Source organism: Aythya marila (genome assembly GCF_965140915.1).
Source record: "Aythya marila genome assembly, contig: HAP1_HAP1_SCAFFOLD_172, whole genome shotgun sequence".
NCBI classification, from domain to species: Eukaryota; Metazoa; Chordata; class Aves; order Anseriformes; family Anatidae; genus Aythya; species Aythya marila.
In genome coordinates, this window is record NW_028136938.1 from 359,311 (window position 1) to 372,084 (window position 12,774).

Here is a 12,774-nt window from a genome sequence, read left to right on the forward strand (position 1 = left end):
GGGGGCTCCTCAGGCACCTGCGGGGCTGTCGCCGCTGAGGACGAAGCAAGAAAATCCCCCAAGACGGGCGATGTCAGCTTTCCCATGGCCCCTGGGTGTGGGGCGCCCAGCGGCCGGCTGTGCCAGCCCCAAACTCACCGTCAGGCGTCGCCGTCTGGGTGCTGGCGGTCCTTGGAGCCTGGGCAGGCTTGGGGGCAGTGGGGCCGGGCAGCGGGGGCCCCTGGTCCTCGCTGAGCCCCACGGCGTGCAAGCAGGGCTCCGGCAGCTGCCCCCGGCTGCTGCTCAGGGTGCGGGGCGTGGGGAGCGCCTGCCCCCGCAGCGGAGGCCCCGGGACGAGGGGTGGCGGGGGGTTGCGCTGGGCGGGGGCCTGCAACAGGCAGGTGCCTGCGGGGTGCAGGAGCTCCCCATGGAGCACGGCCCTGGGCCCCAGCCCCAGCGCATGGTGGGGTACCAGTGTCCCCGTCACCATGGGCTGTCCCCACTGATGGACGGGGGCACAGGGAGGAGCGGTGTGGGGGAGCTGCCCCCCGGCGGGGAGCTGCACCAGCTGCAGCTGGTGCCCCATGGTTGGGAGCTGCACCAGCTGCAGGTTTTGCCCCACAGCGGGGAGCTGCACCAGCTGCAGCTGGTGCCCCACGGCGGGGAGCTGCCCCACAGCAGGGAGCTGCCCCCCGGCGGGGAGCTGCCCAAGCTGCAGGTGGTGCCCCTGGGCTGGGAGGTGCCCCCCAGGTGGCAGCTGCACCCCGGCGGGGAGCTGCAGCACCTGCCCCTGGACCCCCGGCACCACGTGCCAGACGGTGGCCTGGGGCAGCGCGGAGGGGAGGGTGGGTACCTGCGGGGGCTGCAAGGGCAGCGCCGTCGCTCCGGGGAGGGAGGGCAGCAGCCAGGCAGCCACCGTTGGCGGCACGGCTGGGACGACGAAGGGGGAGTTTTGCGTCTGCGCAAGCCGCGGAAGCCGTCTGGGGAAACCCTCTGTGGGAAAAAGGCCGCTGGGCTGAGCTCTGGGGCGCTGGGCTCGCCAGCAGGGCCGCAGCCCCGGGAGGAGCGGGAGCCGGCTGCTGGACCTGCCATGGTGGCTGGAGAGTGGGGCGGTTGCTTGGGGAACCCGGGCAACGGGGGTTCCGTCCCAACGGCTCACCAGCCCCTCGCCGACATCTTGGGGAGGACTGCAGGCTTTGGACCCAAGCAGGCTGCCCAGCGCAAGACTTGGCCATGTTCATTAGAACATTACTAGCCTCTAAGCCTCATGGCATCACCTTCCATCTTGACTGCTGAACCTCCTTGCTCCCTACTATCTTCTTTGCCAAGATACAGCTGTCCGTCCACATTTACTTTTCCTACTTGGCTGGACTGAATTTAAGAAGGGAGCTTGCAACTCTTCCTCTTGTTTGCCACTTCATCATCAAACCAAATGAAAACCATTTGCCTTTAACCTCTTTATTTCAGGCCTTCTTTCCTAGTGGCCATTCAAAACTGGGAAAAAAATAGTCTACCAAGTGGGGTTTTTTTTTGATTTGATAATAAATCTGCAGACTGTTAAGTCATCAAGCACTTCAAGACTGTTTGAAATAATCTCGAGATTAATATAAAAGGAATTCCTCACACACGCTGCGGCCGCTTACCTTTAGTATAGTCGTTGGATGCGATGGAGCAGTATTTCTTGCTTTCGCCTGCACTGGAAGTCTTCCCTTCCTTGTAAGGTTGTTTACTGCTCTCACTTCTGCATTACTAACATGAAGAGCCATCTGGAGGATGGCATTCTTCCTTCTTCTCCCGCGTTATCTTCTGGAAACGAGGATCTAAGTGTTCCAAGGAGCCTTTTGCTTTCCTGGTGTTTCTCCTTTTTCTTCTTTTTCTTCTCCTTTTTCTTCTTTTTCTTACGCTTGCGATTGGCATTGTCAAAGCGGAGCGCACAGAAACACAAATCATGAAGTCTGAAAGAAACATGCAAGTTAAAAAGGGAAAAAAAGATGTGGCACTTGTTGCCTATATGAAACCTGATTTATTTTACCACAGGTGATGATTTGCAGCATGTCAGCTATTTTGTGGTGCTTTGTGCACACGCAACTTACTTTAGATGCAGCAAACTTAAGCCGTCAGATTGAAGGACCATAGGTCCTGGTTTGTACACAGATCATTAACAACGGCTAGCTCTGGAATACGTGCAAGCAGAAAAAATCTTTTAACCTAATCTGGAATGGTGTACGGATGTGATTCGAACTATGTGGTCCAAAGCTAGTGCTCTGACACAATTCAGCAAGAGCTTTCCTGTCTTCACTGATCAACCTAACAACATGATCCCCAGCCAGCTGGTGCTATCTAAATAATTTAAAAACTACCAGAAAAAAAAAAAAAAAAAAAAAAAAAGACATGAGAAGCACCCAGAAAAGAATTAGGATAAAAAATGCGGAGTATGCTGGAATCCTTGCTTACTTGGAATCCTTCTCTCCATCTTTATCCTTAGACTTCTTTTTCTTCCAGAACTTGTGATATTTTTGCATTTTTTTCACCACCTACAAGCTCCTTTTCTATCTTTCTGTCTTTCCTTTCTATTTCACTTTCACTACCTTCTGCACGGGTATATTTTCTTTTTCTGTTTCCTTCTGTTTCAGTTTTCTGGCGACAGTTCTCCAAATGAGCTGACACAGGTGGAAGCGCATGTCTTTCACGAGAATGTCTTCTGGAATGTTGCTGAGGTACCGAGCAACGATGCAAGTCTGCTCGGGGTGTGCCAAAGCGACGTACATCTTCCTCTCTCAAGAGGGAACCGTGAGGCCATCCGCTTTTGTAATGATAATGCTTATGTGACCTGCTGTAGTAAGTTGCAGTCGATCTGTCAAAGGCTGAATCGCCGTGAGAGAACTTTCTCTCTCTACTGTCTCCTGTCGCATGAGGTGAATAGTAATCCTTGTAATAGCCACATCTTTCCCATCTCCGTGCTTCGTCTCGATAGTATCTTTCTCTGCTCCAACTTCTTTCCCCTTTGGATCGGTAGTACCTATTGCTACCTTGTTCTGATCTTCCTCCGCTGCCAGATCTGTACTTTGAATATTTGACTGCTCTTCTGCCATTCTCAGGGCTGTTTCTTTCACGAGGGAAAGATTTGTACCTGCTTCCCTCCCAGTACTCCTGCTTGTGACTCTTTTGCTCAACAAATTCCACGCTCTGAGAACACCTCCTCTTGCTGGAAGGACCTGCTTTTTGACTCTCCTTCTCTTCACTAGGAGCATGTTCCCTCTTGCTTCGGTAATGCTCTTTCTCAGTGGTTTTAGTCTTGTCCTTTGTATCTTGGCGTCTATCTGCAATAGCTAAGGAAGAAAGATTGTTAGAGCTACATTCAGTGTCAGACTTGAGAGAGGAAGTTTGCCGCAATTTCTCACCAGGCTCACAAGACTCTTTGCCGGACAAAACATTTTCTTTTGAAATGAGGTCACGTTCTTTTGATCTTCTTGCTTTCTCCTTGTCTCCACGGTCATCACATTGGTACTGGGCGAGGTATTCATCATTCCCAGGAGATTTCGGAGGTTCCACAACACTGCATAAAATAAAAACCCATTTCTCACTTCTGCTGAAGGACGTGAATATTAAGAGTAAAACCTTCCAAAGGCAAACAAACAAACAAAAACCTCCGGACTACAGGAACGCTCGCAAAGATATGCCATTTAGAAACCTCTCCTGTGATTAGGACACCTTCTTCAGCTCCCAGAGAAAGTGCTTTTTCCCCTCTTGCTTCTGAAGCCATTGCACTAAAAAAGCAAACGCATCTGTCTCCTTCCACCTGCTGCTCTGAGGAAAAAGGCATAGGGGCGAGCGGGGAACAGCCAGTGTTTCTCCAGACAGTGGAGAAAAATGGAAAAACATTCTATAAAGGAACACAAGTTCTCCTTGAGGCACCAACCTGCATCAGAGTGATATGCTCAGTGCTGATCATTAGTTCTGTTCGTGACACTGGACACACAGTATGGAATTGTACTAATTTAAATCCTTCCATTAAATACTATTAGTAGACAGATAAAACTGTAACGAACTTCCATAAAGTCTTGTCTTAATCAGACTGTGCTCATTTTACCTCATTTCCTCTGACAAGCTGTTCAGCTGGCTGGCTCTGAAGGACTCCGTGATGACTTCTCGATTGACTGAAGGCATAGCTCCAGGCATCTGCAATTAAAACGCACAAGTCAGCAGACAAAAAAATACTATTTGTAGTAGTACTGAGGACTAGTCTTGTCAGAATGTCTCCATTAAATGGTAAGCAAGACCGCTGTCAGTTGTATGCATTATCTACACTTCAAAGATAACCCCAACTCACCCCCCAAAATCTACTTTATGAAACTTAGGAATTTTTATCTCAGCTGAGCTTAAGTTGACAAGTTCTAATGTAAGCTCAGGTCTGCAAATTCTAAGGGGATAATACCACAAAGCCTTACGATCACATGTGTGCTGTGTTTTCTCAGTATTTCACCTGAATTAGGAACACAATAAACACTCCCGAATACATCGTAGGTGAGAAATTCTCGATGGAGCAAATCTATGTTTCAAGCGATCCATTTGTTTTAGAAAAGAACATCTCAGAAGGTTTAACAGGTTCAACTCGGCAAGTGGAATCATCAAGTTTCAGTCCGTTTTCTTTAGATTCATTAACTAACCTAATAGCACCATTTAGTGAATCTGTTTTTGGCAGCTCATGCTGGGATCTTCCTTTGTCAGCATTCTGACAGGAAGAATTGGAATGCTGCAATGTACGGACTACCTTTCCAACCAAAATTCCATTAGAGGACATTGCATTGCATTTCAAATTCCTTTGAAATAAGCCCTTTGACTCCTCCTCAGATTTTCCTGAAGATTCTGCACCATAAGGGACTGTGTTATCAGAACTGAGTTTAGGATTTTCATTCACTGTTGGCTCCACAAAAATTTCATCAGAAACTTTTTTGTTTGTTTGCATTTGCTTCATTTGCATTACCGAATTTGTAATTGTGGATGAAGGAACAGCCTGGTAGAGATCTTCATCCTCCACAGCACTGCTAAGAAAGTCAGGCTGTGACACAGTCTGACGAGCAGGCAATTTATTGTGAATACTGATGGTGATCTTCTGTTTTCTTGACGTATCAGTCATTGAAGGCCTGGTAATTGCCTGGTTTTGAACACAGGCCATTGGTGGTGCTGAAGATGGCCTTTTTAGGGTGACACCAGTGGTCTTTGTGTCCTCTTTTATGGATCCATTTCCATTTAAACGGCTTGAATTCTGTATTTAAAAAGAAGAAATTGCAAGATGGATTAACGCAAACACTGCATGTAACATTTTGAAACACAAAACTCTCCTACTGAGTGTTTCTACAAATGGTCTTAACACCTAAAAAGAAAAACACACTGCCCTTTAAGGATAAATGCAAGTCCAATAAGCGTATTCAATTCCTGCTTTTGGTTTACTGCAGATTGGTATCAAATTAACATCATCTTTGAAAAACAGCCAAGCAACTTAACATTACCTGCTGCTATTCCCAAATATATTTATTTTCCCCTTTAAACATACCCTGAAAAGCCTGAAGTAATCGTTCTGGTGCTCAGGAATAAGACATTTAGTTTTCCCTGTCTTAGCTAAAGTGACGAGGATAGGAAAAACAAGTCCTCTTTTAAATGATTTGAGGATTAGTACACTCTGCTTAAATAGTCAAAGAGCGTAGCTCTCTGTGCTTTAGAAAGCTGTCTTGGAGGTATAAAGTAATGGAGTCGCATGGCTGCACAATTTAGCAGTAACCACTGTTTGAATGACTCTGGCTGTAGCATGAGGGCTGTGAAGAAAGCTGCAGCGTGGGAAGGAAAACAAAACTAAGATGCTGAAAACCAAACAAAAAACCCCACACCAAACCCCAAACCCACTAGCAGTTTGGTGCCGTTATCTGCCCTCCCGCTTCCCTGAATTACCTTAATCATATGAGGAAGAAGTCGTGGTCCCAGAAATCCAGCCTGCTTACTATTAGCCCCCTGCTGACCAGGAGGGAATGAACAGGGATAAGATGGTGCTGGCAAGTAAAACGCACGTTCTCCAAGTGTCAAATCATAGCGCCTTCAGAAAAGAGCAGTGATCGTAGTTTAGTTTTTCTTTCAGCCTACTCTTGGATTAAATCCCATCCTATCATTTTAGAGGAACAGCTCATACGATATGGAAGCCTTCTCTACAGAAGGCTTCGCCAAGACTACAGACTGAAAAGTAGAGAACAGTCTTCCTACTAAGACTATCACTTGCAGAGCAATAATTCATTCTTACACCACAGATGACCTTCATTTCTCTCCTTCTCTAAAGTAGCCAGCTACAGATAACACATAGATAGCAATTTACACGAGTGCTGCAGTTTAAGGCCAAGCAACAAAAGATAATAAACGACACAGAGAATTTCAGGTTAGACAGAACTGAATTAGACAAATAATAATCTTCTCCCGGGATAGCAAGAAAAACACTTGCAAAACAGAAAAATATCAATAACAGGAAAGTAAATCTCTTCTGAACACATTTTAAGATTTGTTATTACCTGATATAAAAAAGTATGTAAGCTTGCTGACCAAGAACTCTTTTAATGTCAGTATGCACTACTTTAGCATCATTCATCTGATACCAAAGTCCATTACCAGCCTGCAAATAAAGACAACGATTTCTTTAGGTGAATTGCACGTTTTCCAATTGAAATCATGGATAGGAACAAAATACACATGTGTCAAATAAAAATATAATGAAATCTTTTTCCCTAGAAACAGTAGCTGCTAGTCATGCTTTAATTGGTTTGCCAGCACAACCTTTACCCTGTTAGAAATGCTGTTGACTTCTACCTTTACATAGCATATATAGTGTCCTGAGTGACAGCTGACACCGTGATGTACCAGCACCGCGTATAAGGCATAGAGCAGTGGTTCTCCCATTGACTGCGACATGTAGGCTCTCAGGTCCAAATACTCCGGATATTTCACCTCCTAAAGAGACACCAAGAAGATAGAAAAATTATCCCAGAGTACTTCGTGGACTAGCCAGAGAAAAACACTTCCAAAAAACACAGACTAGAATTGATTTCTAGAATATATTTCTCGAATATATTTCTTGATTCACTACAAATAAGTCTTCCCATAAACAACGGTTAAGACTAGAAGTTGCAGAGAACTGTTTCCTGATGAATCAGCCTTCTCAGAGGAAAGCATATGCTTCTTGTCAAGCGGGAACTTTATTGATATTAAGAGAAAGAATAAGCCATAGTCGTTAGTCTACAATTATTGTCTGAAAATATTAACAACTTTCAGCTTTGGGGGATGTCCCATTACACAATGATATAGTTGCATTACAGTGGTAAATATACCTTGTTGATCTTTCCACCTGTGAAATCTGCAAATCTTTTCAGTGATATTGTGAGAACCTTGGAAGAACGGTGTATGGTAAATCTCTTGGATGCAGGAACCATCTTTTTACACCTTAAAACCAAGCAGAGATAAGTGTTTGAAGGCATCTTCTTTTTTCGCCCCCAAAACAAACTCCTTTTAATGTCTCACGCATGCCTGTGCTATTTGAATGATATTTACTTGCATAATAGGTTGGTCTTTTTTCTTTTCATAAACCCATGCACTGCGTGTCAGGTTTGTTAATACACAGAAGAAGGTCAATTTTCCCAACAACTCAGAGCATAGCGGGAACAGGAATCTCTCACAAAAGGGTATGACCAGGTTGGATGGCAAGGTACCATTTCTTGGTCTACAAAAGTGGCTATTTGAACTCCAATCCTGGATACATTCTTTCAGCTTTCAAGGGAAATACAAATACTGAAAGCGGAACGAGAGAGCCTTGGTCCCCAGGGCTAGAAATTGCAAATAATCTCCAACATAGGTCGACTATCAACATCAAAAATACAACAGAAGCACATGGTCATTCTACAGGAGGGAGACATTTAACAGTAGGAAGTCTTCATGTACTGAGCTTGTCTGGAAAGACACTGAAACCATCTGCCATCCTTTGAAACAAAATAGTTCAGTTTGACACATTGCCCGCTCCAAGGTAGGACCTACGGTGTAAGCAGTGAAAATTAGCCACTAGCCCAGAGAACAACGGAAACTGGGCAGTTTACATCAAGAAAAGTACTGTCGAGAGCTAATAAATAGAAAGAACAAAAGTAGCTCTTTTTGAATTCTGATGGCAAAATACAAGCCAGAGAATTGCAAACCCATAGGGAATGCCTATGAACAAGACTTCCCCCCTCCAAAGAAACAAAAATCCAAGTCTTTTATAAACTTCCACAAAACTTGTAAGTAGATCCAAAGTTTAGAGGTAGTCCAACAGAGTCATGCAACATAGAAAACTGACATCTAGGATTAAGACCTAATTCGTCAAAATCTTACTCGCTACATTTATAGCAATTCTCTCCATCCAGCTCTTCAGGTTTCACAAAGAGTTCCAGAGCTCTGCTAACAGACGAAACCGCCTAGAGCAGCGAGAAAGAAGAGCGCAAAGTCACCGTAATTCAGAATTCCAGAGACATACTAGTAGTTTATAAGAGAATCTTACTAACATACTCAAGCGATCTACTAGGAGCACTGTGAAGAAGGAGGCAGAAAGAGCATGCTCAGCATTGACCTCACCTGGAAGGCATTTGACTTTGGAACAAATACTTTTCCAGTAGCCTAGACAGCATCTACAGTGTGCTTTGTCATCAATACTGGGGACAAATTCATCAGTCTAACAATTAGATGTATATTGAGGTAGAACAACAAAGAAGTAGGACAGCATTATAATTTTTGCAGAAAGAGAATTCTTTCCCCTTAAACCCAATGCAAATGTGGAGACTATTTACATGGGTTCCACGGAAGGACAAAGTCCAATCCACTTCCTTAGCACCACCAAGCTCTTACGTTTTAACATTATATGTGGTTTGGTTTTTTAAGTTAAACAAGTTTAATTTAGAAAGTTATGCATGTACTTAAACATCATGAATTATATTTAGAAAACATCTTACCTTTATATCCAAAGTGATATCAAGAAATGCCTCATACGTATCCGAAACTGCTTTGCAATTCAAGCACTTCACTGGAAACAAAATATAAATGCTTAACATTATGTGAAGGAGACTAACTGTCCAAATTCAAGTTGTTGACAGATACTACTTTAGACAAACTACAGACTGCTTTACTACCGACAAAAGACACAGATCAGTTCTAAGGACAGGAATATTTTTTCAAGTACCTCTCGATCTTAGAAATCCTCCAAATATTTGATGAATGATGGTGGTAGCTTGAGAAGATCTGTCCAATCTGGAAATAAATTATAATCAGACCTCAGAAGATTTAAGGCACAGAATTAACTCTTCAAAGAGTTTGATGAAAACCAAGGATGATGTAGACTTGCGTTGCTGATAGTAAATAAGGCACTAAAAGGTGCTAGAGATCATTTCTGAGAGTAAATAAAGGACTAGAAGGTGCTAGAGAATGTATGAAAGTGAACTTGTTTATGCTTACTCGGTGCTTCCGTTCAAGCACGCTTCCTGCATAGCATCAACAGTATAGCGCAAGAACTCGTGTGCGTCTTCTTGACTGCCAAAACGGAAATGTTGTCCTATTCCTAAATAAGAAGATGATAGTATTGACCTCATTTAAAAATGAAATCATTCTTGTATTTCTAAAATCTCTCTTCATTGGAGTGTTAAAACCACTTAGACACATCAAATAATTATTTGAAGATTACAAGCTATCGAAAAGAAACACATCTGAAGCCACTTACGACTGAGATTACTGATAACATGCGTAGGCTCGATGGCATCAACAGTGCAACGCAGGGCCTGGTTAATGTGAGTCTCCATCGTGCACATCATGCAAAAATCTTGTTCACGACCTGAAGAGTGAAAGAACAAAGCATCCCAGTCCAGCGAAATATCCAGAACTACAAACATCTAAGTACAATTTAAACTATAGATACAATATCCACTCTCCTTGCTACATTCTATTCTCCCAAGATGCCAATGTCCCAACAGTCTTGTAACATTTCATTTCACACAACTTGACAGAAGAAAAATATCCACTAAGCCTGTATTCAAATGCATGTTGTGATGAGAAATCTAAAAGACTACTGCAAAGTCGCAGTTGTAAAGGCTGACAGGAATGTGAACTCCACAGGCTGCAAAATGTATTACTCTCTAAAATTACTACCAAATGCATTACTGTCCAATGCACTTCATTATTCCCATGAAGCAATAAATAATCCTTTAATAAACAAACAAACAAACAAACAAACAAATAACTAACTAAATAAATAAAACATGGTGCATTAATTGCACTCCATATGCTATTCGGAGCCCACTGCTAATACAGTGCTCAAAGCCAGCTGCTACAGGTAAAATCAGGCAAATAAGCTTATCTCACAGAATCACTGCTGTTCTTTCACCTTCAGAGCTATCCAACAGATTCAAAATACTGTTAGAAAGTACTCACATGACTGGCTGTGCTCAAGAGAAAGCATGTAATTGGCAAGTGGGGGTGTGTAGGTCAAACACTGTAGAGTAGCATTAAGAAAACATGTGTTGCCAAGATTGTACAGGCCAACTCCAACACTTTGTGTTTCTCGCCAATCCATACAAATCTTCTCAGGTGGAAAAAGAATGCTCTGTGGCGGAGCAATTCCATCATTAACGACTGCAAGAAAGTTAAATTTAAAAAGAGATCTTGTTTGTTTGTTTCGAAGAAAGGTATTTAAAAAAATACTATTCTGCAGGAGCACCTAGAGGAGCTAGCTACAATCCAAACCAGAAAAACTTATTGCAGACAGCTTTAATACCACCAAATTCAAATTGGCTGGTCAACACAATGTTTTGGGGAAAAAAACAAAAACAAAAACAACTTTAGTCAACCATTTTAATTTTTCTAAGGCAAGGCTAACTGCCATTCTGTTTGTAGCACCTAATGCCAAGTTCCTCTCCATCTATAATCTTTAACCTGATTAACTCAACTACTGTTTTTTTCCTTATTATAACTTAAACCACAAACTTAGACTTGAAATTATACGGTAAAAACGTAAAAACTAGGAACTAGGAATGACGGTACCCCTACAGATACCAGATCTTTTCCTGAGCAATGTTATCCTTCAAAAAACCTGTGAAAAATGGAAGCTGTGAATAGCAACAATCAAACACTTTTCTCTGCAAAACAGAAAAGACATGGAGGAATCTGTGCATTACAAAAAGCTCCCCGTATTTCTCTGTTGACTGTAAATATATCAAAATTAATTTCTGTAACATCAGTCACTTCAGTTGCCTTAGGGGATTCGCTTTTGAAGTCTTTCTTCACAGTAGTCCCCTTCTCTATCAGTGCAACAAGTAAGAACTGCATTTTCTACTTTTGCTTTGAAGACAATGGAGGCAGGATAGAACGCACACTTACTTAGATCTCTTGGGGCAAAAGCCTTAGATTTTTCAGATGATCTACAGTAAATAGCACCTCCACGTCCTTGGGCCACAGAGACTTGGCTTGAATCTTCTGCAGGCACTATCCGGCCCCAGTTGGCGGTGCGTGACATCAGTATTTTAGGACTTGGTTTCTTGGATTTGCCAGACCGCCTTGAAGAGGGCTTTTTAGGCTTTGAAGATTTGGGCTTCTTAGCTACGGTCATTGTTCACATCTGCGACAGAGACAGAAGTTCTGGTTGACGTAAGACTATCAAGAAGCACTCCAAGAAGAAAAGAGTAACAGAAGTCCTGTCACTTAATCTCAAAGAAACAGCCTTAAGAACTAAATCGCTGGTATGAATGATTTAAAAAGAATCCCCAAACTAAACACACAAAGTGAAAATTTCCATCTAAACTCTATCAGTATTACTTTTCGCTTCTGCAGAACTAGTGGCTGATGCCATTTCTTTCCCTTCCGTAGGATTTTAATCCATTACAACTCTGGAGTCTTTTTAATATAAAAATGTAGAAGACATTCTCTGAGGGGAATCAGTTATTTATTGATTTCCGGAGTTGCGCAATTATCTGTTAATTAGCACCTATGATCTAATAGATAATTGTTGCAATTATCTATTGCTGGCATTAGTAACGGAACACTATTACTTCACTGCCTGCGTTTTTCTGTTTCGTCTGCACAAAGGTACCCAGAACTCACTGCTACTTTTCTTCTGTCTTTCCAGGGCTCGCCCTCTACCTCACTGTCTACTGCACCAGTCATGAGGGGTTTGTTGTGATTCTATAATGAGCCTAGCTTTTAAATACACCTTTTCTGGGCGTCACTTGTTGATAGCAAGTTAATTTGTGAGGGCTCCTCAGTATACATCATGCGGTCGCTTTTTCCAGGTGAAAAAGCGGAGCTGTAAGTGGCAGTACACCAAAGCCCTGGCATGCTGAGATCCAAGAGGAGAGATGTTTGGCCCTCCTTTTCACTCCTGGGAACCATATACCTCAAAACCCACAGAGGATGGGCTATATCTCAGAGAAATCTTGGGAAAGGAGAGCATGAAGAGCATGTTTGCAAATTCATTTCTCCCTGGGCTTCTTCTGCTTCTCCAAGAAAGACGAGTTTGAATATAACTTTGGCAGCAGTACTTCTGGTGTTTTACTCCTACCACATTTAAAACTCCTACGACAAACTGAAAAGTTAGACTAAAAAGCAGCTCTTTCCGTTCTCCTTTCTAAAGTTGCACGCTTTCCTCATGCAAAACAACAGGGGAATGTAAGCTAGAAACGGAAATGCTGAATGTAAAACAAAACAAAACAAACCTCAGCCCTCCAGGACAAAAGCCAATAACTGCTACAAAGTCCT

At 43.1% G+C, this 12,774-nt stretch overlaps 2 protein-coding genes across 2 annotated transcripts; both read right to left on the bottom strand.

Moving 5' to 3' along the window:
- Positions 1–2,429: 2,429 nt before the first annotated feature.
- Positions 2,430–4,498, bottom strand: LOC309891288 (uncharacterized protein; the record flags this gene model as incomplete). The annotated part of the gene is given in 3 exon segments (XM_082785655.1): positions 2,430–2,504; positions 2,506–3,085; positions 4,485–4,498. Coding segments are annotated over 3 exon segments (669 nt in total).
- Positions 4,499–4,528: 30 nt separating this feature from the next.
- LOC309891289 (ubiquitin carboxyl-terminal hydrolase 42-like) lies at positions 4,529–11,629 on the bottom strand (the record flags this gene model as incomplete). The annotated part of the gene is made up of 12 exons (XM_082785656.1): positions 4,529–5,245; positions 5,926–6,067; positions 6,531–6,631; positions 6,826–6,966; positions 7,344–7,455; positions 8,374–8,456; positions 8,988–9,058; positions 9,215–9,282; positions 9,487–9,589; positions 9,749–9,859; positions 10,456–10,656; positions 11,401–11,629. 12 exons carry the CDS (start codon positions 11,627–11,629, stop codon positions 4,529–4,531), a joined length of 2,079 nt encoding a protein of 692 aa, XP_082641782.1.
- Between the last annotated feature and the right edge of the window lie 1,145 nt (positions 11,630–12,774).